The 26,254-nt window shown below is 37.6% G+C and overlaps 1 protein-coding gene across 2 annotated transcripts in view; it reads left to right on the forward strand.

Annotated features, from left to right (window-relative positions):
- Nucleotides 1–26,254, forward strand: part of ABCC12 (ATP binding cassette subfamily C member 12) — a 67,059-nt gene that overhangs the window by 34,012 nt on the left and 6,793 nt on the right. The window contains exons 17-24 of one of the 2 annotated variants that reach the window (XM_044661424.1): nt 1,626–1,715; nt 2,440–2,543; nt 4,598–4,795; nt 6,241–6,467; nt 10,318–10,455; nt 14,045–14,231; nt 25,723–25,812; nt 25,935–26,124. In XM_044661424.1, coding sequence (XP_044517359.1) covers nt 1,626–1,715; nt 2,440–2,543; nt 4,598–4,795; nt 6,241–6,467; nt 10,318–10,455; nt 14,045–14,231; nt 25,723–25,812; nt 25,935–26,124 — 1,224 coding nt within the window. The remainder of the gene's footprint in view (nt 1–1,625; nt 1,716–2,439; nt 2,544–4,597; nt 4,796–6,240; nt 6,468–10,317; nt 10,456–14,044; nt 14,232–25,722; nt 25,813–25,934; nt 26,125–26,254) is intronic. The other variant, XM_044661425.1, reaches the window with a different exon arrangement.

Genomic DNA, 26,254 nt, shown 5'->3' on the forward strand with positions numbered 1-26,254 from the left:
TGCCCAGCTCCATGCTAAGCACTGTGGGTTAAAGCAATGTCGGTCTCTGCTCTTGAGTTGGGAATCTTAATTCTGCAGCTACATGAACCAATAAGGAAAAAAAAAAAAAAACAAAGTTCACCCACCATAAGCCAAAGTGTATATAAAATGCTGAGGAAATGTGGAGACATTGCAAATGGGGAGGGGGCTTGGGCCCAAATTAGAGGATCACAGAAGGCCAGAGATCATCTCATCTGACTGCCTCACTTTATAAAGAAGGAAAATAAGGCTCAGCATGATTAGTTGACTTGTTCAAGGTCATACTAATTAGGGAGTAAGAACTTTCTAGTTCTTCAGACTCTAAATTCAGTTGTTGTTGTTTTGCTACCACCCCATGTTACTCCTTTGGGAGATTTGGGAGCTACTCACACATGAATTTAAATCCTTAAAAAGTGATGAAGAGAGAGATTATTTTTCAAAGTTAAAGTTTTAGACCTTGGGAAAAAACCACATAAATTAAAAAAACAAAACAAAACAATGCCTTCTAAGTGAAAAATCTGTGATAGATACAAGACTGAGAAAAGGAAAATCATCGTTGTTGCCCTGGAGGGGTCCTGGACCTCAATGTAGGAACCATTTGTCTCTTGCCTTAGGTTGGATGGAAGATGAGGGAGATGACCCTTTTGAAAGATATAGCAAAGTTGGGGGAAAGTGAATGAGGTGCCTTCATATTGGACATCATAAAAACCACCCCTAACCTCAGGGTCAAATGCCTTTACCCATCGCTAGGGTTATCTTGTCTTTTAGCAGGAATTCTACTATTAACTTAAAAATTATGCATCTATCAACTGAGCAGTTTACTGAAAACTAATGAGAAAAGAAAGGGAGAAAACTTGCAAGGACGATTCAAGAAACTGAGGCCTGCTACCTTTGGTGTGAAAGCATTTTATAGAATGTAGTTAAAGAGAAAACATTAGAGATACTCTAGGTGATACTAATGAACTCACGAAAGAATTTGGTCAGTTTTTTTTAGAGCTAGGAGAGGGCAGACATTAGGATCTGCCTGTGTGAATCCTGAGGTTTGTGAGAATTCTCATTTTTGTTGCCTCAGAGAGAGGCTAATATTCTTGAGCCCTGCTAAGTACATTCAAAGGAAGAGAAAGGTTCTCAGACAGTGTATAATGGAGTTTCTATTCAGTGAGCTGCTCTTGAGCTGTGAAAGTTGTTCTTAGCAGGGCAGAGTCTGTATATCTATAGTGTACTCATCAGCCCAACACTATACATAACTGCCTTTTGCTTAGAAGAAGGATTTTGATTTCTGGCTTTGCTTGGGTGTTGACCTTTTCATTTTGCTCTGTTGAGAGGTAGAAGGTGGGAAAAGGGCAACATCAGAAAATGGTATATTCAGACAGAGCTGCTGGCATTCCTTTGCAGGCACTATCTCTATTTTGTTTAACCTTATGTTTATGAGCATGGGGGAGCTACTTTCTAGATGCACAGAAACTAGAATGGGACTTAGGGTGACAGTGTGCCAGGGGCTACAGTCCTGGACCACTCCTTGTTGTGCACAATTTAGAAATCAGTTTGTGTGTGGAGGAATCTTATGAATAGCTACTGACTACTTCTCTTTGTGTTTTTCTTGGCAGTTCCTACACACCAACTCATTCAGAATGAAACATTCCAGGAAGGATCAGTGACCTGGACAACGTATAACACGTACATTAAGGCTAGTGGAGGTCTGGTATAAAATGTCTCTGATTTTAATTTATGCTTTATTCTTTTTAAGACTGTTCAGTTCACATTTTATGACTTCTTTCACAATTACTATTTTATACTAGAGCTGTTAATCAATGCCCTTCCTGAAATCTAAAGTTTGAGGAATTCAGTATTTCAATGGAATCATTCTTTATCGCCCAGTAAGGCTGCCAGCCCTTATTTTAGGGAAAAACAAGTGGGAACCAGGAGCCGACCAGCTTCATCGCCTGAAATGGAGTGCTCTGATCACCTAATATGACTCCAGTCAATTCAAAAATAGTACCTGCTTTCACAACAAAATCCCCACCACAAAGGAATGTGCCAGGCTTGGAGATGTGGAATCTTTGTTGTTTGTAGTGTGTATATTTTTCCTCGTGAGATCAGCATTCTATTGAAGAATTCTGAGTCTCCTCAATGAATGTACATTTTCGTAACACTCCAGTGCCATAGGCAGACAATCAGGACCAATTTTCCAATTGAAGGGAACAAATAAATCCAGGATGACAGTGCTCTGTGCACAGAATTTTACATGTGAGCGCCCTCATGTGAGGTGGTTCCTGATAGGTGGCCGTAATTGTTTGGGGAGCTGGAAATACTACTTTGAACATTTAAACACCCACAAAATATCTGGACTCTAGGAGGACAAAAAAATCTGGCTTCTATCATATGAGTAACTAGTTTGGGGATTTCTCCCTCCTCTTCTAGGGTATCTCTTATCCATCTTTGTGGTGTTTCTCTTCTTTTTGATGATTGGAAGTTCAGCCTTCAGCAACTGGTGGTTAGGTTATTGGCTAGATCAAGGATCTGGGGTAAGTTTAATTCATTTTACATTTTAAAATATTTAAGTAATATTCATATCTACAGTATTGGTATCACTCCAATTTACTAAAAGCAAACATGCTGTTAAAGTCTGTAACAACATTTAGAGACATAACTAGAAATGTCTTAACCTGGGACAAAACCAATCCAGTGGAGAGGGAACTATCCAACATTTAAGTCTTTTCAGAAGTAAAATGAAGAGCTGGGGGCCAGAGGATCTCTCTGGTCCCTTGAAGCTCTAAATCTCATGAACTGAAAACATTTTAAAGAAGAACCAATTTTTTCAGCTCTTGTTCCATTACACAAATGGAAATGCCCATTTGCTTCTACCTTCGGGAACATCCTTCAAAAGTGGTATCTCGGGGGCAGCTGGGTAGCTCAGTGGAGTGAGAGTCAGGCCTAGAGACAGGAGGTCCTAGGTTCAAACCCGGCCTCAGCCACTTCCCAGCTGTGTGACCCTGGGCAAGTCACTTGACCCCCATTGCCCACCCTTACCAATCTTCCACCTATGAGACAATACACTGAAGTACAAGGGTTTAAAAAAAAAAAAGTGGTATCTCCAGCTTAGGCAGGAAGGTGTTACTTCAAAGCACCCCTGTTCAATTATTCTCCACTCCGCCCCACTTAAGGTTTCTCTGTGGCAGCCACAGTGAAATGTTGATCTGATAAACAAGATCAAATGCCCCCAGCATGCAGAAATCCACTAATCTCCAAAAAAAACTTTAGAACTTGACATAAATTAGACATTTCCGCCAAACTTTGGGAAGAGCAAATGAACTCACAAAGACTTTTCACCCTTGGGGGAGGATATTCTAAAAATGATTGCATCTTCAACTTTCCAAAGGAGGGCTTCAAGATACCAGAAGAGCCCAGTTGCTGACTGAAGTCTTAGAGACTTTCCAAAAGGCTGGAAAAAAACCCATGAGGATCTTCATGGTATTCTACTCTCTTTACCCTTGTAAGGACAACTTGGCTCATAATGTCTCCATGTTCATGCATTTCCCTGCTTTCCATAAATGATGGGTCCAAACCAAGAGTGTAATAGAGTCCAAGTTGGGTCCTTTATAAGTTATACTTTGAGGAAGGCACTGAAAGTTTTGCTCTATAAAAGGCTCATTCATCAGGCTCATAATTTCCATCTGTGTTATTACCATAAGCAATAAAAACTCTTTAGAAAACGGCCTGTGTTTGTTCCTTAATGGTCATGTGAATTTAAACATACAGCCGAGAGAAAAATTAAAAAGGCATTTCTAAGTAGGATATTATATCTTCTTGGGTTACCACTAGAGAGCTACATTCTCACTTTAAAGAGATGAAGCTAGAAAGCAGTTTAAGGTCATAATTAGAATTTCTTGAATTTATTTCACACATTTCTCATAAGAGGTTCAAAACATTTAAGCGTGTTACCTCCTCTTTATAGAAATAGACAGATATATCTTATTTTATAGGTAGGAAAACTGAGACTCTCATAGATAAAGCAACTTTTTCCAAAATCATTCACAGGAGATAGTAATGAGGAGTTTTCTGGTAATACCCATTAAGTTTGTGTCAGGTTCAGGCTATGTCATTTTGGGTTGGCTTAACCCATTTCCCAACATGCTCAATTTTACTTTTCTTTCTGAGTGCCCTCATGTCAAAGAAGTGGAGTTCATAGAATTGTGGAATGCTAAAGGGATGAATTCTGTTTGGCGCTTCCCTTAGCTATCCATCTACCCTTGTTCTCTAGCCCATTTACTTCTGCCTTTGAAATGAAAGATGCACAGTTGTTTGCTTGCTTTCCTCACTAAATGGCAGAACCTAATGAAACATATATGCCCCCACAGTGAGAAGTAGTTGCCTTGGATTCTGGGGCCCTGAATTACAAACTCGTTGGTTGATAGATAACTTTGGTATCAGCAATAAGTTAAGTTTTCAAAATCTATCCCATCCTCTTCAGTTTTCCCCTGAAATGGTCTTTTAACCTCCCTTTCCCCTAACATCATCTAAGAGACAATTCAGATTCATCACCCATTTCATAAACTTCTTATCTTTTTTCTTTCCACAGATGGGCTGTATGACTCAAAATAATGAGACCCCTTGTCACCCTGCTGATATATTGATGAATCCCAAACAACACATTTACCAGTGCGTGTATGTGGCAAACATGTTGGCTGTGATCATTTTCAGCATTATAAAAGGATTCATTTTCACCAGGACAACTCTAATGGCATCTTCCACATTACATGACCAAGTGTTTGAAAAGGTAAGGTAGAACTCTTTGTGGTGGCAAAAAAATGAGAAATTAAAGGTTCATCCCTTGTTTGGGGGATGGCTGAACAAATTGTGGTATATGATGGTGATGGAATACTTGTGCTGTAAGGATTGATGATCTGGAGAACTTCTATGTGAATTGGGAGAACCTAAACGAACTGATGCAAAGTGAAATGAACAGAACCAGGAAGACATTGTACACAGAAAGTAAAACACTGTGGAACAATCTAATGTAATGGACTTTGCTACTAGTAGCAATGCAACAAGCCAGGACACTCCTGAAGGACTTATGGGAAAGAATGCTAACCATGTTGAGAAAAAGAAACATGGGAGTAGAAATGCAAAAGCAAAACACATGACATCACTTATCACATGTCTATATGAGTATGTGATTTGGGGTTTAGGTTTTTTAAAAATCACTCTACAGCAAAAATGAATAATATGGAAATAGATATCAAGTGATAACATTTGTACAACCCAGTGGAATTGCTTGTCAGTTCTGGGAATGGGGAGGAGAGAAGGGAGGGAAAGAAAATGAATCATGTAAGCATGAAAAAAAAATTTAAAAAAGAAAAAAATTTAAAAAGAAAGAAATAAAGGTAAGGTAGAGTAGGTATTTTGCAAAATTAGAGAGTTCTAGGCTGGCAGCTGTGATCAAAATGGAAAAAACCAAAACAAAACCATAAGATTCACTGGATTAGGAGTCATAAGTCTTACACTGGGCCCTTAATTAATTATTTACTATCTATATAAAGTCCCTGAGCCTCAGTTTTCCCATCTGTAAAATAAGGATATTTTGAGAGACATCTCTAAGGTCCCTTCAAGAACTAATATTCTGACTCCTCTCTGTGGTGTAATAGAAAGAGACATCAGTAGTCAAGGAACCTGGCGTTCAAATCCCACCTCTGCTACTTAATATCTTTGTGACCTCATTAAGCCACATTTTTCTCAGCTGTAAAATTAGAAAATGGATTAGGTGATCTCTAAAGTCCCTTGCAGGCAGGTTGAGCATGTTGCTTCATCTCTATAGACTTCACTTAGCTATAAAACGGAAGAGTTGGACTATATGTCCTAATGCCCCTTTCATCTCTAAATCTATGACCATGAGCTTGATAGTGTGTAGTGTAGTGTAGTGTAGTGTAGTGGGAAAGTAAAAACCATAAGAACTATACCAAAACACTGGATTTGGAATCGGAGAATCTGGTTTCAAACCCTCATTCTGCCTTTGTAACAATGAGTTAGTCACACCCTACTCTGAATCTCAGTGTTCCCATTGGTAAAATGCTCATGTGGGGTAAAATGACCTCTGGGTCTCTCCCAGCTCTCATCCTATGACATGAATTCTAACAATGTGGTTTCCAGTTTGCTCAATGACCCTGGAACATTGCACCAAAGATCACTGCTCCATATGACTTCCTGGTTTTTTTCTCCCCACAGATCTTAAAAAGCCCAATGAGTTTCTTTGACACAACCCCCACTGGCAGGCTAATGAACCGTTTTTCCAAGGACATGGATGAGCTGGATGTGAGGCTGCCGTTTCATGCTGAGAACTTTTTGCAGCAATTTTCGATGGTGTTATCTATTATAGTTATATTAGCGGCAGTGTTTCCTGCTATACTTTTTGTGCTAGTTGGCCTCGCCTGCATTTTCTACATTCTCTTACGGTAAGTTGTCATGGATGCTGCTGCTGGGTCTTTTTTTAGAGGTGTAGCCAAGGATCCTTTATTAGAATGGTGGACAAAAAACCCTGCATGATATTGAAATATCCTTTTTTTTTTACACACATTATAGAATAAATCAATTTCTAGAGTTTCAAAGACAGGATGTTTTCTGAAAGATAATCACTGCTTTTGATGTCTGAGTTTCAGATGTTCTCCTCCCAACTCCAGAGTAGAGTTCCTTTGCTCCTACTTCAGGAAGGAGAGGAGTTCAAGATCAACTCCAGATATTAGATCCTTTGCTCCTCTCTGGTCCTTAATTTTCTTCTCTGTAAAATGATAGATAAATATGAGTCCCCCAAACCCTTCCAGTTCTGGCATTCTAATCTTTTATTTCTGTGTAGATGAATGAACTTCTCTTTGAGAAAGTACATTGGTTTATCTAAAGATGCAGAGTCTTAATGACTCCCTGGAAGGGCTTAGGGATCTCATTGATGGTGATTTGGGGCAGAAAGCCCAGAAAGAAGCAGACTAGAAGGAAAAAGCATCAGGATGAGGCTCAGTGAGGCACAGGAAAACTAAAAACAGTTTTTCTCAATTTTTCTTAGTCTGATAGAGTTCTGAACCTGTTGGGCTCTTGGCTATGTTTGCTTCCTAGCTGGGTGACTCCAGGCTAGTTACTTAACCTCTCTGAGTCTGGTCTTCTCATCTGTAAAATGGAGATAGTTCCACTGCCTAATTCATTGGCATTATTGCCATCATTATCATTTATTACTCTAGACCAGTTTTATCATTGGTAAAATGAGCAGATTGGGCTAGGTGATCTCTATAGTCCCTTTGCAGCTCTAACATTTTATTATTCTTTATCATGGATCATTCGCCTAGCCCCCTCCTTCCAATTGCACATTGCCAGACCAACTATCTCTCTACCTTCGTTGCTAAAAATTAGCCAGAGGGAATGAGGACACTGGCACGGTGAGAGCAATTTCAAGAATCACTAAAGCAGCCCTTGACTGGGAAACAGAGTTTAATATGAGACTAGAAATGGTCTAAATCAACTAATCTCTTCAAACATGGTTGGCCCAACAGAAAAGAATTAGAGTATAAGCCTCAGGGTCCTAAGGCTTCTGACTGCTAAATCCTAGGGAAAAAGTAATGCCTCAGAAGGTGAGGCTTTAGAACATTTAGCTCTTGGGAACCTAGAGACTTGAATTCAGCCTACCTGCACTGTATCTACCTCTACTGTATGTGGTATATGTAGATATTTAGCATTTAATAAATGTTTGTTTCCTTCCTCTGATAGAGGCACATAAAAATACTTTTTGTCTTGGCACGTTGTTGTTGTTTGGTTGTATCCAACTCTTTCTGACCTCACTTGGGATTTTCTTGCCAAAGATCGAGTGCTTGCCAGTTCCTTCTCCAACTCATTTTACTGTTGAGAAACTGAGGCAAATGAGTGACTTGTCCAGGGTCACATAGGAAGTACCTGAAACCAAACCTGAAATCAGGTTGTCCTAATTCCAGGCTCAAACCCTATCCACTGGGTCACCCTTGTTTTAGCATCTCTCATTACAAATCATTATAGAACATTTAGGAATCTTCTTCAAAGACCACCTTTCAATTTACTGTTAAAGAAATAGAGAATGAAATGCCTGTGTGACTTTCTCTACATTGTGTTTTGCCATTTGGGAGCTAAGAATTTCAGACTGACCTTGCAGTTTTCCCAACCATAATTTACTTTAATCCTGCTTTAATCTTGGAGAAAGTTTGGCTTCAGAGTTGTCGATTCCTGCAATATGACTTCATGTTACCCTAGTCAAGCCTGTGGTCATCCAAATAAGACCGTCTTCTTTTAAGGGAGAGAAACAATGGAGTCTTCAGAAAAGTCTTGCCGTCAATTTGAGGCCATTTCTCTATTTACCTGTGCCCCACACAATATTGAGATGTACCGCACAGAATTACTACCATGGCCTCAGTATGGTTTTCATGAATACTCCAGTATTTGGTCTAATAGATGTTCTATATATCCAAAGTCTTATTCTTGTCAAGGATGGTGGCAAGACACGAGAGCCTGACTCACCTTAGAAGAGTCTCTGAATTATGGTTATAAGACTAGCCTAGAGATTATATATACATATGTACATATATTTCAACACTAATACTATGTCTAGTTAGGCACACTACCTTGTAGCTTAAATAAGTGGGCTGATTGCAATCACTTTGGGCAGCTGGTATAGTGGAGAGAGCTTTGAATTTGGAGACAGAAGAACTGGGTTTGCATCCTAGTTTTGACATTTATTAGCTGTGTGGCCCTAAGAAAACTGTTTTACTTTTCTGAGCTCCAGTTTCCCATCTGGAAAATGGGGATAATACTGTGTAGCCTATTTGCCTCAGAGAAGGAAAGGGTAGTTTTTGTCCTAGAAGAGGGTCTCAGCTATAAGATATTAACCCAATATTAAGAAAATCCTCTTCTGAAATGAACTTCTCAGAGGCATGCTGATAGGCTCTATTAAAGAATACCTTGAAGAACCAAGGCAATTTTTGCATCAGATCTTTCTTGTATTAAACTAAGGTTATTGGATTACATGATTTAGAACTAGAAGAGACAAGCATCTAGTTCAATCCTTTCATTTTACAGATGGGAAAACCGAGGCCAAGAAAAGAGCAATGGAAAAGGCAGGGTTATAAGCCAAGTCAAAGGGAGGCGATTGATATCCAAGGTAGACAACAAAGGCATAAAAGACTTTGCTGACATGAGACCAAATATCTTGGTGAAGACTAGAAAATTTAGATAAATTTCCCTCAATTACTGACTGAACTGAAGGGTGAAACAGTTTTTACCTTCAAAAAAAAAAAAAGAACAATTACTCTAAAGTTACCCTAAGTTTCGGTTGCTCCTACTGTCTATGCAAACTAAACTAGACCAACAAAGAATATTTTTGTTTTTTTAAAAACTGTAGTTTTATTAGTTTCTCATGCAAACTATAAAGTTTATCCAAAAAAGTCTTAACAAGAAAGAGGTCCTTCCAGGTCCATTTTTTAAAACAAATGCTTATTTTCTGTTCTAGTAAAAGTTCTAAGACAGAAAGCTAGGTTATTGGGATTAAGTGATTTGTCCAGTGTCATACAGCTAGGAAGTGTCTGAAGTCAGATTTGAACCCAGATCTCCTGACTCTAGGTCCAGTGCTCTATCCACTGTGCTGCCCCCTGCCAGATTCATTTTTTTTCAGATTCATTTTTAATGAAAAGATAACACCATTTGTAACAAGGCATACTCACTGACACTGGATTAAGAGCCAGACGACTTAGTTTTGGAACCTCAGCTTTGCTACTTACTAGCTGAGTGATCTCAGTCAAGTGTAAGTCACTTACACTTGTACCCTCTAGATCTCAGTTTTACTTTCAGTAAAATGAAGGTGTGAGACTAAATGAGGCCCTAAGATCTCTTTTAGCTCTAAAGCATACGATGTTGCTAAATGCTTGTTATTCCTTAAATTTAATACCACACTTCTGCAGCAATAGTTTACAAACTATTTTCCTTATGTTGATCTAATATGGGAACTATTGCCAGAACCATCATTCCCATTTCAGAGATGAAGAAACAAAGTCTGCTATTATTGGTCCTCCTTACTCCTCAATAGTTATCAGGTTGCAAACCAGACTTGTTTGAATTATCCCAAACTCCTTTGGATAGGAATTGATAAGTCTTGGATCTTTTATCCCAATTTAGCTTTAGCTGCAGGGGTAGAGAGGTTGAAATAAGTTAGTCTTCAGGCTCCCCAGGTGATGGATGCTTACTGATGATGCTCTTGGTACCTCCACACACAGCTTTCCTTGCTTCTCTGCTTTCTTGCAGAATTTTCCACAGAGGAATCCAAGAGCTGAAGAGGGTGGAAAACATCAGTCGGTCTCCTTGGTTCTCTCACATCACCTCCTCCATGCAAGGTCTGGGCATCATTCATGCCTATAATAAAAAGGAAGAATTTATCAGCAAGTAAGCACCAAACAGTGCCCTGGAGTGGTCTCGGCCTTGCATCTGTCAGCTTGTTAATAGGAACAAATGACACTTCGGGACTCGGTTCTTCACTTCTTTCTGTGCAAAGGGCTTTGACCTTCTGTGGCACTTACATAGCAGATGCCCTAAGAACCCCGGGCTCAGGGATTGAATGACAGCCAAGGGCAGTGCTAAATGAGTGGGGTCACTAATTTCTCAAATCGTCCAGTGTTTCCACATTCAGTTCAGAGTTTTAACCACATTAGAACTCCATCTAAATAAAGAGGTCCTTTTCCTGTGTTGAGTCAGCCTCCGGTGAAACTGGGTCCTTGTGCAATTTACCTTTGGCAGGATCCTCCCTTTCCCCTTTTTGGTGTTTTCAGGTCGTTCCTTTGACCCCTCTTTTGTGTTCCATTCCTACAGAACAAATGCTAAAATGATCTCATAAAGAAGTCTAAAAAGTCTTAGCTGATAAAGGCCTAAAGTTTTCCAACTATCCCTGGGAGGTATATTTAAATAGACCAAGCTGGGAGGCTAAAAAGCTTAATTACCCCAGGAATGAATCCTTTTTAAGGGAAACCAAAGCCAATCCTGTACCTTTAGGCCTCCCTGACTTGCCAGCTTCATCTCAAGATACCTTGCCTTCAGCTTAACAATTCCTTGCAAAACTCTCCTGATCTCCAAACTTCAAAAGAAGGGCAGAAGTCTTCTAGACCTCCCTGGCCTCTGCGCCATCTTGGCTCTAAGCTCTAAATCTATGATTCTGTGAACCTAACATAGTTAAGGAAAATAAAGTATATGAAGAAATTTACTTAGCCCCAGACTAAATCCTAGACCTAAAATTATTCTAGATTATAGCCTGATTCTTTCTGGACTGAACATCGTTAGGACCTTAGACAAGAAGTCTTGGCTTTCACCAATGTGGACCCTCTGAACAAGGGTTTGTTGTTCATTGGTTCATTCTCCTGATGGTAGGCTTGTGATGTTTTACTCATAGTACCAAGCAACCACTAATCTAGCTGTCTAATTTCACAGCCCCTTCCTAGCCCAAGCAAGGAACAAACAAGGAAATTACAGCAGATAGATAAAATAATTCGCATTACCTCAATACCTGAATATTTTAATCCAACATGTTCATAAAGGATAACCATATTTTTAAATTAATATTAATGGTAGAATTTTAGGTATTGTCATTAGCATAGAGGAAGATATTTAAAGGAAAATAACCCTGCCTACTATCATCTTAAATTGCAAAAAAATAGGCAGCCAACATTCTATACTACTTGTGCATATATCAGGATTATATTATGTGGAGTTCTTCAGACAAAGCAATCTTTGCAGCTATTGATGTTAACCTACTGCTGTATATAGAATATAGCAATTACTTACAAAGTCAGGGCAATAAGGATGAAGTGCTTCTATATACAAACCAAATCTTTTACATTCTTTTGGATTCTTCTATTTAATCCAGAGGTTTCTTTCTAGCCAAATTGTGCTTTTAGTCCTGAGTTGCTAGCAAAGTTGAGGATGAGTACCCTGAGGCACTAAGAGTATGCTCCTGAAGAAGGGGCTTAGAGTAATGTCTCCCTTCCCAAGTAATAATTTATATTCCATATGATATTAATGTTTTTTTTTTTTTGCAAAATTCTCACCCTTCCCCACCCCAGTACTTTAAGCTTGTATAGGGTTGAGGGAGGGAAGAGGGAAGAAAAGGTTAAGAGGAGGGGGCAGAAGTATCTAAATTTTTATGGTTTAAAATTTATTTTTTTTTTTAGAATAAGAATGTTTGATGGTAAAAGTTTTGTGAACCCATAAAAAAATTACGAAAAATAAATACATAAGTTGGCAGTTGGGAATCACTTGATTACAGGGTTTTTACCAACTACTTTTAGGCCTCCTCAGTAGGAAGTTCATTCATTGGCAGTTTTCACCTGGACCACAGATTCCTTTCTTAAAGGACTTATTTCAAATGCTGATTCTAATTAACATTTATCTTAGATTTTGAAATAGAGAACAAACTGTAATTTTCACCATAGCTAATATTATACATGATCATTTTAAAGACATTTATAAAGCCTTAAACTTTTTTTTTAATTAAACAATTTTTTTAAGACTAGAATTCCTTGTCTTACCCAGACTGAAGTACAAAGAAGATAGATATAGTCCTGGTTCCACTCTGATTAGCACAGGAGCTTTTACCTTTTTTATTTCTGACCCAGACCGGTTTGCCACCCCTACTCCCCTTTAGGGAACCTAGTGGCCCCAGGGGCTCACTATATCAATGTCAAACTTAGTGTAGACACTAAACTGACATTAACCTATTGCAGTTCCAAACTCAAGAAATCAACCAAATGTCAGCCTCTCCCAGTAACAAGGATTATAGGCATGCACTGCCAGGCCTGGCCATATAGTCTAAAACAGATCTATTTTGTATTAGAGGGAAGACAGAAATGCAGTTATCCATATAATCATTCATTTCAAACACTTAGATTAAACCCCTGACTTCCTACAATTTTTCCTGCCAAGGTTTCTCTTGAAACAGCCTTAAAGAATACTATGTCCCCCATGCCTTCCCAATAAATACTGACTGATGAATTCTCTTGTCAAGAATTTATCTCATATCATACACTGCTAAAGAGGGTTGAATTCTAATTTTAATAGGTTGCTTCAGGAAATATTCCCAATATGAACCCCAGATGGTGATTTTCTATCTTGTGAAACTAACCACAAAGATAATGCCCCTGATCTCTTAATAGCTTCCTAGTCTGTCAACTGAATTTTTGAGATTTATATGAGTACAATAGAAACATCCTGGCAGTTGGAAGATTTTTTAAAACTAAGCAAATAAACTAGAGGAGAAAATGGACAGTCATTGCAAAGCCAGTCAAAAGACCAGTCTGGGCATACTTAAAAACAACATGTGGTATCCATGGCTGCCTACACTATATGACACCATTATTTTTAGAAGGGTGGGCTTTCTCACAATATGTATTAACAAGTCCTCGGCATGGTCTATAGATTTTTAAAAGCATAGAAATGGAACTACAGAATCTTAGGAAAGGAACTTTAGAGGCCATCCACTCTGGTCTGTATACTAAAAGAATTCTCCTCTATAGCACCCACCGTGTAGGGAAACCCACCATCTCCCTAAACATCCTGTTCTACTTTTGGTCATCCCTAATAGCTGTATTTCAGCAATGGCTCATGAAATAACAGAGTTCTTTCACCATCCATAAAAAAAAAAAAAAAAACAACTTTGTACTTCTAGTATTTTTTTTTTAAACCCTTACCTTCTGTCTTAGAATCAACACCGTGTATTGATTGATTCCAAGGCAGAAGAGCTGTAAGGGTAGGCAATGGGGGTTAAGTGATTTGCCCAGGGTCACATAGCTAGGAAGTGTCTGAGGCCAAATTTGAACCTAGGACCTCCTACCTCTAGACCTGGTTTTCTATCCACTGAGCCACCCAGCTGCCTCCATCCTATTCTTTCTGAAGCATCTGTTTGTAGATACTGAAAAAGGTAAATTTTAATGTCTAAATTCTCTACTTCAGCTTTATCTTTATTTAATCTAAGTTTTCTTTATTTCAGGTTTAAGATATTAAATGATGAAAATTCTAGTCACCTCCTGTATTTTAATTGTGCTCTCCGATGGTTTGCACTAAGAACAGATATCCTCATGAACTTGGTCACTTTCATTGTGGCCATACTGGTGGCTCTGAGTTACTCTTCAATCAGTGCTTCATCCAAAGGTTTATCCTTGTCCTACATCATCCAGGTAACATCTGACCCAAAGATGGGCATTACTTAGATGCTCTGGTATAGAGAAGGGTAGGGAAGGACCTTTGTTATCCTTTGCTCTGTTGCTCGATACCCACAATTATTCTTGATTAATGAAATGAACTTAGTTTACTGATGTTCAGTTGTCTCTTTTCATTGGTTCAAAGGCAGCATCCTCCAATCCTGCCAAATCCAGATTTTCTATTAATATTATTAATTTTCCATGAAGGATGGCTTTTGCATTGCCACAAATAATAGAAAATTTCATACTTGCTGAAATCTATGGATTTCCTTTTTGTCTTGATTTCTTTTTTTTTGGGGGGGGGGATTTTATTTAATTGATTAATTTAGACTATTTTTCCACCGTTATAAGATTCATATTCTTTCCCTCCCCTTCCTTCACCCCCCTCCCATAGCCAACGTGCAGTTCCACTGGGTTTTACATGTGTCATTGATCGAGACCCTTTTCCATATTATTGATATTTGCACTAGTGTAATCGTTTGTCTTGTTTTCTGATTTTATTGAAAGTTAGTTCCTAAGAGACAGCTGGGTGGCTCAGTGGATTGAGAGCCAGTCCTAGAGATGAGAGGTCCTGAGTTTAAATCTGCCCTCAGATACTTCCTAGATGTGTGACCCTTGGCAAGTCACTTAACCCCCATTGACTAGTGCTTACCACTCTTTTTCCCTATTGCTTCTAAAATAAAGGGTAAGGATTTTAAATACATATACATATATAGGGCAGCTAGGTGGCTCAGTTGGTTGAGAAGCAGGTCTAGATTTGTATGACCCTTCGCAAGTCACTTAAACCCCACTGCCTACCCCTTACTCATCTGCCTTATAACCAATACACAGTGTTGATTCTAAAGCTAAAGGTGAGGGTTTTCATTAAAAAAAAAAAAAGAAAGAAAATTAGTTCCTTTGGGAGAACAGACACAGAATAACAGTGCCTAATTTAAAGCTACATAAGACTTATAAGAGGAGTGATAAATTGGCCTTAAATGCTTGGCATTGTCAAAGTGATGGTACACAGATAGAAGGGAGAAAAAGAAGGAAGGAAGAAACAAACAAGTATTAAGTGCTTGATTTGTACCAGGCACTATGCTAAGTTTTTTACAAGTATTTCATTTGATCTTCATAACAAATAGGAAAGGTAAATGCTATTAAAATCTCCATTTTAGGGGCAGCTGGGTAGCTCAGTGGAGTGAGAGTCAGGCCTAGAGACAGGAGGTCCTAGGTTCAAACCCGGCCTCAGCCACTTCCCAGCTGTGTGACCCTGGGCAAGTCACTTGACCCCCATTGCCCACCCTTACCACTTTTCCACCTATGAGACAATACACCGAAGTTAAGGGTTAAAAAAAAAAATCTCCATTTTGTACTTGAGAAAACTGAGTCAGATAGAGGGTAAATGACTTGCTCAGGATCATATAGTTAACTCAGGTCTTCTTGACTCCAGGCCTATTTTTCCATTTACTACTCTAGTATAACAATTTAATCCAAATTGAATTCATGAAAGAAAAGAAAATAAGAAGTATTTCTCAGATGTCTACTTGTGTAGCAATACCAAAAAAAGCAGGACATAAATACTGCCCTTGGCATACTTGCAATTTAGTGGAAAAAAAATGTGGCTATGAAAGTTAAATATATGTGTATATATACATATATATATGTGTGTTTATGTATAAACACAATTGAATATTTTTACATGTATATATATGTATAGAAACTTAGAAAACATAATTGAATGCTAGATTAACTTCTAAGAGTACTATTGAAATTCTAAAAAGGAAAAGATCTTTATGAGTTGGAATAATCAAGAAGGCTTGATATCCATCCCATAAGTTTTATCAGAGACTTAGAGGAACACATAAGTGGCATATGCCTATCAAATGGGGAAAGTATATTTCAGATGAATCTTAAAAAAATGAATAGGAATTAGATTTACATTAGCAAAGAGAAAGGGGGAGAACATGCAAGGAGGGGATCTATCTATCTACCTACCTACATATATATATATATATATATATATATATATATATATATATATATATATGAGAATTGCCTTTTTCAGTTGAGGTGAGAAGGGAACAATAAGTACATTTTTCATTACTGGATCAGAGTGTTCATGTTGTGAAGAAGAAGTAAATTGGTTAGACAACATGGAGCCAAATTAAAGAGATACCAGGCTAATAAGTTTGATGTCAAAAGTAATGTAGAGCCTCTTTAGGTTCTTGTGCATGGGAAACAATAATTCATATAAAATAGCTTTAAGAAGTTGAATCTGGTGGCTGCAGGCAATGTGGTTTGGAGAGGAAAGAAAGCAGAGATCACTTAAGAACTATTGCAGAAATCTACATGTGCAGTAATAATGACCTATATTTGGGGTTACTGAAGTAGAAATGGAGCAAGAAAAAATCCAAGAAACATTAATAAAAACCTCAGATTTGACCAATAATAAATAATTAATTGCTGAAATAGAAATAACTACATGAGAAGCAATCATTCCATCTTGGAATTTATAATAAAGGAGAGGAAAATTTGGCATTGTCTTATGGGCACCCAAGATTTTAATAAGTAGATGTCAAAGGATTTAGAGAATTGATAGATATGAATCCTTGGCATAAAATTTCACAAGAAAAGTTAGCACAAATGGAATGAAAAACTCTTAAAATGGAACTCTGAAGATATGAAGACAAACAATTCTGATGAGCAAGAAAAAGGGAAGCTGCCTAAAAAGGCACATTTTATGGATATACACAGAACTCATCAGACATTTTAGATTAAAAAAAAAACTTGTACAAGATGGAAATAAGAGCACACAATGGCAGATGAATACAGAAGCATAGCAGGGAACTGTCAAAATACAGTTAGATTTACTAAGGCTAAGAATAAGCTAATGATGGTGGAGAATGCTGGCAACAGAAAAATCCTTTTTATTTTTGGTAATGGTGGAGTTAATAGGAAGATCAAAAAAAAGGGATTGGATTGCTACTCAAACAGGTGGGGATGGGATAATAGAAAAGGCTCTAGATGAAGGAAAAACTACTCAAATCTAATTTACCTTGTTTTACCTGCTAAGAATAATATATTGTATATATGTTCTCACCAGTAGAATGTAAGCCCTTTGATTGCAGGAATATTTCATTAAAAAATCCTTACTTTCAAAAAATAGGGGAAAAAACCCCCTATTTTCTGTCTTAGTAACAACTCAAAAGCAGAAGAGCAAGGGCTAAGCTGATGGGGTTAAGTGACTTGCCTAGGGCCACACAGCTAGGAAATACCTGAGACCAACCAGCTTTGTTTGATTGCTTTAATCTATTATATATTTAGTAACCACTACCATTACCAAAAAACATTTAATAAATGCATAAAAATTATGTACAAAACCACAAACTCCACATTATTTACAATTTGTTTTTTAAAAAATGTAAATTATATATGTTTGCTAATATAAATATCCTCTGCTTTTGCGTACCTTTCAGATTTGTTTTACTAGGGTATTTTTTCTCTTGATTTTATGGCTGTTATTTTAAAAAAATGTTATCATGATATGTATTATTCTTATTCTCTTTTCTTATATTTCCCTTATTTTCTTCATATTTCCAGTATTTGCATTTCTAATAACATAATACAATCCTTTACACTCAGATATCAGAATATTTTCAGCCATTTCTCCCATTCATTTAATTTGTGTTATTTCCAGTTATTTTGTCATAACAAAGTTTCCATGAATATTTCCATACATACACAGCTTTTTACTCTTTCAATCATGCCCTTAGGCCAGATCCTAGAAATGGGTCAATAAGCATGAGCAGCTTTATAGTTCTTAGCATATATTTCCTTCTTGTTTTCTAAAAAAAAAAAAAAAATTCACACCTGCTCCAGCAAGGTAACATTAGGCCTGTTTCTCCACGTTCTTATGAACATTTAATTTGATCACTTTATCCCTTCTGGTTCTCAAATAACGTATATTGCCAGGACCATATTTTGCTAGAGTGGTCTTTAGGCAGCAAAAACAATTTGTGACCAGGACCATACTCTTTCCAAAATAAGTCTTTCCAGCTTGATAATACCCAGTAAAAGTTTTGTTCCAGTGCTACAACTCCTCAAGTACTATCTCCATTGTATGATAAGTTTTAAAGTAAGACTTTTGCATAATATTTATACTCTCTAAGCCATTATTTTCCCATCAGAAACTATGCTTGGATTATATTTATACTCAGGCTTAGAATCATGCTGATGTGTATGGATTTTCCAGATGTCTTTCTTATTTAAGTCATCTAAGATTCTATTCATCATCTTAACATCTTATTTTTTAAATTAGATTTATCTAGTTCTGAGGGGAGGAAGTAATTAAAGTCCACCACTACTATTATTCTGTTATCTATTTCCATCTGCAACTTGTTTAGTTTTTCCTTTAAAAATCTGGGTGCTATAACACTTGGTGCATATAGGTATTATGTATTGATAATGCCTCAGAGTTGGGCATGACTGAAAAATGACTAAAGAACAGGTATGTATTAGTGAAAAATGAGGAAGACAGTGGTTTACTTTCTTTCATAATGGGCATATGTGAGAAGAAGTGTATGCACTTTTCTAGGGGTTATGTGGCAAAGGAGACTATCTGAATCAAGCAAAAGAGGGTTGAACACACGGAGGGAATTTGATGTAGAAATTCACATGATTGAAACAACTGGTCAACAACAACAGTGAAAGTAAATAGGATGCAATGGGTTACAAGCAAAGAATTACAAAAGAAAACTAATGTCATCAGAGAAATTTGAGTGAAAAAAGATAGGTTGGGGATTTGGTATGAGCATGAAAGCAAAGGATAGTCATCTTTACAATGTTAAAAAAATGGAGAAAGCCTCTAGCATATTTGGAGGAATTCTGAGGTGAACTTATGATGACATATGAACAAGCATGATACTATATAGCAGTGGTATCAAACTCCCATAGAAATGGATTCCCATAGGCCAAATATTGACCAAGAAAACCATAAATTAACATTATGTCATATGTTTTTAAATTTATTTTGTTAAACATTTCCAAATTATATTTTAGTCTGGTTTAGACACACACACTTGACACCTCTGCCATTCAAGGTAGAAAAGTGTGAGTTGTGGTTTGGATTATTGGTGGTTAAGTCAAAATTCATGAGATCACAGGTCCACTTGAGTATTTCTTGAGGGAACTAAAAGGGGCAGCTGGGTGGCTTAGGGGATTGAGAGCCAGGCCCAGAGATGGGAGGTCCTGGGTTCAAATTTGGCTTCAGATACTTCCTATCTATGTGACCCCGGGCAAGTCACTTAATCCCCATTGCCTAGCCTTACTGCTTTTCTGCCTTAGAACTATTAGTTCTAAGACAGAAGGTAAGGTTTTTTTTTTTTTTTTTTTTTTTTTTGCAATGACTTTATTTTATTTTTATTTTATTTTTAATTTTTTAAACATTTATTAATATTCATTTTTAACATGGTTACATGATTCATACCCCTACTTTCCCCTTCACCCCCCTCACTCCCCCCACCCATGGCCGATGCACATTTCCACTGGTTTTAACATGTGTCATTGATCAAGACCTATTTCCAAATTGTTGTTAGTTGCATTGGTGTGGTAGTTTTGAGTCTACATCCCCAATCATGTCCTTATCAACCCATGCGTTAAGGCAGTTGTTTATCTTCTATGTTTCCTCTCCTGCTGTTCTTCCTCTGAATGTGGGTAGCATCTTTACCATAAATCCCTCAGAGCTGTCCTGTGTCATTGCATTGCTGCTAGTACAGAAGTCCATTACATTCGATTTTACCATAGTATATCAGTCTCTGTGTACAATGTTCTTTTGGCTCTGCTCCTTTCACTCTGCATCAGTTCCTGGAGGTCTTTCCAGTTCACATGGAATTCCTCCAGTTTATTATTCCTTTGAGCACAATAGTATTCCATCACCAGCATATACCACAATTTGTTCAGCCATTCCCCAATTGAAGGACATACCCTCCTTTTCCAGTTCTTTGCCACCACAAAAAGCGCAGCTATAAATATTTTCATACAAGTCTGTTTATCTATGATCTCTTTGGGGTACAAACCCAACAATGGTATGGCTGGATCAAAGGGCAGGCATTCTTTTATAGCCCTTTGAGCATAGTTCCAATTTGCCAGCCAGAATGGTTGGATCAGTTCACAACTCCACCAGCAATGCATTAATGTCTCAATTTTGCCACATCCCCTCCAGCATTCATTACTCTCCCCTTCTTTCATTTTAGCCAATCTGCTAGGTGTGAGATGATACCTCAGAATTGTTTTGATTTGCATTTCTCTAATTATTAGAGATTTAGAACACTTTCTCATGTGCTTATTGATACTTTTGATTTCTTTACCTGAAAATTGCCTATTCATCTCTCTTGCCCATTTATCAATTGAGGAACGGCTTGATTTTTTATACAATTGATTTAACTCCTTGTATATTTGAGTAATTAGACCCCTGTCAGAGTTTTTTGTTATAAAGATGTTTTTCCCAATTTGTTGTTTCCTTTCTGATTTTGACTACATTGTTTTTGTTTGTACAAAAGCTTTTTAGCTTAATATAATCAAAACCATTTAATTTACATTTTGTAATTTTCTCTAACTCTTGCTTGGTTTTGAAAGTTAAGGGTTTTTAAAAAAGAGGGGAGAACTAAGAACTAAGGTAAAAGTTGCCAAGAAGCTGATTTAGGCTTGACATAAGAAGAATCTGAGATCAGTATGTTCCTGAGGAAATATGCTAGAGGAACTGAAGATGAAGGATTGGTTACTCTCTACCCCTAAAATATTTCAAATAACATTAGAAACCTAGATCAGGGAAATAAATATGTAACAATACAATTTTGGATTAATATTTTGTAAGTTTTTATTCAATCAAATTTTCATCTCATTTCCTCCTAGACCATCACTTCATTAATCTATTCTCAGGGAAGAAGGATGGGGAGGTATAATAATGTGAACAAGACTAGTTATCTGTTTTTAGCAGATTTCACCAAGAAAGCCCTTTTTGTTCTCAATATTTTTTATCTTTCCAATGCTATTTTCCCAGATATTTGGAAAGGGCTTCAGAGAAAAATAACATTTCTTGATATTTTCAGTTTTACTAAAAAGTTTTGCTATTTTAAAACTACGCTTCCAGAGTATAGAGTGCCTGAAATTTGGAAGACCTGTGTTCAAATCTGGCTTATGTGATCATGGACAAGTCACTTAACCCCAATTGCCTAGCCTGTAACAATCTTCTGCCTTGAAACCAATACTTAGTATTTATTCAAAGTTAGAAGGTAAGAGTTATTAAAAAAGAATGAGGATAGTATACCGTCCTATTATATTGTTAGCATAGAAATCAAAAGTATCCAGAATTAAAACAGGCAATGGCCAACTACATCAAGTTCTATTGAGAAGGTAAGGAGGATGAGGATGGAAGAAAGACCTTGGAGTTGGGTAAAAGCTTCTTAAGGATCTTAGGCCAGAGGTATTGGTAAGTCCAAGGGGCTGAGGAGGATTAAGATGACTAGAAAATGGAAGAAAATAAGTTTGTATTGTCTAAGAATTGCAACACTTTTCAAGCTTAGATAGAAATGGACTAAATTATCTCTGGACCTAACCGGGTACTTATGGACCAAAATATGGAGGGATTGAAGGGATTGAATCATTGCTATACTGCTTTCTTATAGCAGAATGGCAGAGTAATTCAAACTTATTCAATGTTGGAAACTGATAGGATTTTATCGGTGGAAATGACATTAAAAGGAGAAGCATTACCATCTCCTCTGCTCTGCACTCCAAGGACAACGGGACCTTTCCATCTTACTTGTGCCTAAAACTTTCCATTTGTTTCCCCCATAAGAATGTGAACTCCTTTAGAGTAGAGACAGTCTTATGTTTTTAAATTTATATCCCCAGCACTTGGCACAGTGTTTTGCACATGGTGAGCAATTAATGCTTTTATGGTTCATTCATTCATTCAGCCTACTTTATGACAAAAAAAAAAAAAAAAAAAGGTCCTCACAGAGGTTACTGTGGGTCAGGATAGAGCTTTGGTTTCCATGTTTAGTCCTTGAGTAGACTGCTTTGCATTGACTTTTTAAAAAAAAATATTTTTTATTCTTACCTTCTGTCTTAGAATCAATACTATATGTGGGTTCCAAGGCAGAAGAGTAGTAGGGGTAGGTAATGGGAGTTAAATGACTTTCCGAGGGTCACAGAGCTGGGAAGTGTCTGAGATCAAATTTGAACCCAGGACGTCCTGTCTCTAGACCTGATTCTCAATCCACTGAGCTACCCAGCTGCCCCCTCTGCACTGACTTTGGAATTGAATTTGAGGCTTCATTCATCCTGGGAGACTTTCTCCTACTTATTGGAGAATGTAGGGCTCTGCAGTTATAGTTCCTTTGAGAAGTCTTAAGCTTGCCCCTGCCTCATGTATTAGGTGATTTTTGTCTTACTCTACTAAAACCATAGATTTCTAGCTGGAAAGGACATTGGAGACAGCCTATTCCGATTCTCCTACTTTAGAGGGGGAGAAACTAAGACCTAAAAAGAGAAAATGACTTGAACAAAGTAATTTAGATTTTAAGCTTATGGACAGGAACTGTGCTTGCAATTTAACTGGCACAGGGAGTTCTCAGGGAGTCATTTCCTTTGCCAGTGCAGGTTGGTATCTGATCTTTAATCTATCAGTCAATCAATGAGGATTTATTAAACATTTAACATTGCACTCAGTGAGGGGATACAATGAAAGCTCAAAATAGCTCCTAACATCAAGAAGTTCGTATCCTCAAAAGGGGAACAATATGTCAATTATGAGGTAAATAAAAGATATATACAGAGGAGATGCAAAGTAATCAGGCAGCTGGGTGGATTAAGTAAAGTGACAGCTGAGCTGAGTCTTGATAGCCTGGGAAAGAGGTATAGGCAAGGGGGTAGAATGATCCAGGGATGAGTGACAGCCAGTGCAAAGACACAGAGACAGAGTGCCATGGTCGAAGAACTGCCAGTAGGACAGTATTGCTGCACGGTGAAACACAAAGGAAGGAATAAAGTGTAAAAGACTGGAAAAGTTAGAAAGAACCAGGTAATAGAGAGCTTTAAATGCCAAACAAAAGATGCTATACTTGATCCTGGAAGGCAATAGGGAACCATTGGAACTCATTGAGCAGGAGAGTTACAGATGTATCTTCTAGAAAAATCACTTAGGCAACAGAGTGGCAAATGGGTGAGAGTGGGAAGAGTCTCAAGGTGGGAAGACCAGTTAAATGAATATTGCAACAAGTGAGAAGTGATGAGGGCCAAAAGTAAGGCAGGACAGTTGAGAGGAGGATATGTATACAACAGCTACCACAAAGGAAGAAAAGACAAGATTTGGCACTGGCCTGGCTAAGTGGAGTAAGACTAAGGAGCTGAGAATGGCACCTCGAGTTGTAAGTCAGAGACTGGCAGAATGGGGGTACTTTCAACAGTAATAGGGAAGTTTGGCAGAAAGGAGGTTTTAGGTGGGGGGAAATAGAGTTCTGTTTTGGACATGTTGGGTTTGAGATGCCTGTGGAATATTTGGTTCAAGATATATAAAAGGCAAAAGAAATACAGGACCATTGCTCAGAAAAGAGGTTACAACGGGACAGATCAGCTGCTTCAGAACTTCACATTCTTGCCTTTTTAAAAAATTGGGGCCTTTGCTAATTTCCAGTTCTGCAGAATCTTTTCTATTCTCAGAAATCATTTCTATTTTTCAGAGATCATTAAAATAGCATTTGCTCAGTAATCACATCTGTCATTTCTTTTAAAACTCTGGGATATAGTTTAACTTGATCTGGAGACTTCAGATGGATGATACAGTCAGAACTTTCCTTGGGGAGAAACACTTTATTAGCCCTATGAAGATTAGAGAAGAACCACTATTAGTTCTGTTTTCTTTCCATCATCTAAGTTTATTCATCTATAAAAATGAATGGTTTGGAGCAGAGCATCTCCTGTTAACTTTTACGGATATATATTTTAAAAATTTTATTTTTATTGTCATGCAAAACACACTTCCATATTGGTCATTGCTGTAAGAGCACACTCATACATAACTAAAACCCCAAACTAAAACAATAAATACACTGATGTAAAAGACGACTCCAACAGTTCTTTCCTCTGGTGGTGAATAACATTCCTACTATAAGTCCTTCAAAATTGTTCTAGATCACTGCATTGCTTAGAGAAGCCAAGTTTTCACAGATAATCATTGTACAATATTGCTATCATTGTGTACAATGTTTTTTCCCAGTTCTTCTTATTTCACTCTGCATCAGTTCCTGCAGATCTTTCCAGCTTTTTCTGAAATCTTCTTGCTTATCATTTCTTATAGCACAATACTATTCAGCCACCAATATGTACCACAATTTGTTCAGCCATTCCTCAACTGATGGACATCCCCTCAATTTTCAATTCTTTGCCACCACAAAAAGAACTGCTATAAATTTTTTAAACTCTTCCCTTCCCTTTCAGAATCAATACTGTGTATAGGTCCTAAGGCACTAATCCACTGAGCCACCCAGCTGCCCCCTGCTTTAAATATTTTGGTACAATTAGATCTTTTCCCCCTTTTTAAAAATCTCTTTGGGATACAGGCCCTATAGTGGTATTATAGGATCAAAGGGTATGCAAAGCTTTACAGTAGCCCTTTGGCGATAGTTTAGGGATATTTTTTTAAAAGATAAAAATAGAAACACTAGAATCCCAATTTAAAGAAGAATTTACTTATTTCTCTTCCAATAAGGAAATGCAACATATTGTCTGGACTGGTAGATTCAAACTCACATTCTTTAGGGCAAGGTATCAGGAAGAAGTTTAGAGTCACTCACCAGACGTTTGAGTTGGGAGGAGTTGGAGGATGGGCAGAAGAAGCAGTACAGGAGAAAGAGAAGGAGAGAGATTATGATTTAGAGTCCCTGCCTATGTGATCTTGGACAGATCACTTCATCTTTGCAAACCTCTGTTTCCTCCTGGATTAATTGGTGGACTGGTTTAAATTATAAGGCTATCTGCCAACTATAATATTTTCTGAGAGCATACAGAATTAGTTCAGGTGGGATAAAATGAAGCAGTATAACACCAGGTGGGAAGAAGGAGCTGATAGCCGGCATGGGCTCACAGAACAGTTCCACTTCATCACAGTTCCAGAGAAGTGGAATGAAGGAAGCTGTGTGTTATCAAATGGTGGTAGAGTGGGCTGATTCCAGCCATCTGGAGTGCTGGTGGAAAAAATGTAATTACCATTTATTTCTAGATACAAAGGAAGTGTTTAAAGGGAAAACATCACAACAAGAATATCTTATAAGGCTCCTGGGAGTTGATCTGAAAATGCAATTCTCATTATTTTGGCTCCTCAGAAGTATAGCTAGAGTAATCATACATTTGTTCCTCTAAAAAATGACCAATGACACTGATATTAGAAAACAGCCTGCTAATTGTGACAATTTATCCCTTTCAATAGTTAAGTGGACTCCTACAAGTCTGTGTAAGAACGGGTACAGAGACACAAGCCAAATTTACTTCTGTGGAACTACTAAGGGAATATATCTTGGTAAGAAGTTCTAATGATGCTCAAAAGTGAGACAATGTTTAACATTTGCAGGAATGTCTATACTCAGGTCATTTGCACCTTTGTCCATTGTTTACTAGCTGGTTTATTATTTTTTATCCTAGACTTGCATTCCTGAGTCTACTGATCCCTTCAGATCAGTGAGATGTCCTAAAGGATGGCCAAAAAAAGGGGAAATCACATTCCAAGATTATCAAATGAAATACAGAGAAAATACCCCTCTTGTCCTCAATGGTTTAAGTCTGACTATCCAAAGTGGACAGACCATTGGTATCGTTGGAAGGACTGGTTCAGGTGAGATCAATCATGGTTTTTGTTCTTCTTCTCTATTTTGCTTGAGATTTTACTGGCTGTATCAATGCAATAATTATGGACAGTGGTCTGTGTTATTACTTTATCTAGATATCATACATATATATATATA

Source organism: Gracilinanus agilis, chromosome 2, assembly GCF_016433145.1.
Source record: "Gracilinanus agilis isolate LMUSP501 chromosome 2, AgileGrace, whole genome shotgun sequence".
Lineage (NCBI taxonomy): Eukaryota > Metazoa > Chordata > Mammalia > Didelphimorphia > Didelphidae > Gracilinanus > Gracilinanus agilis.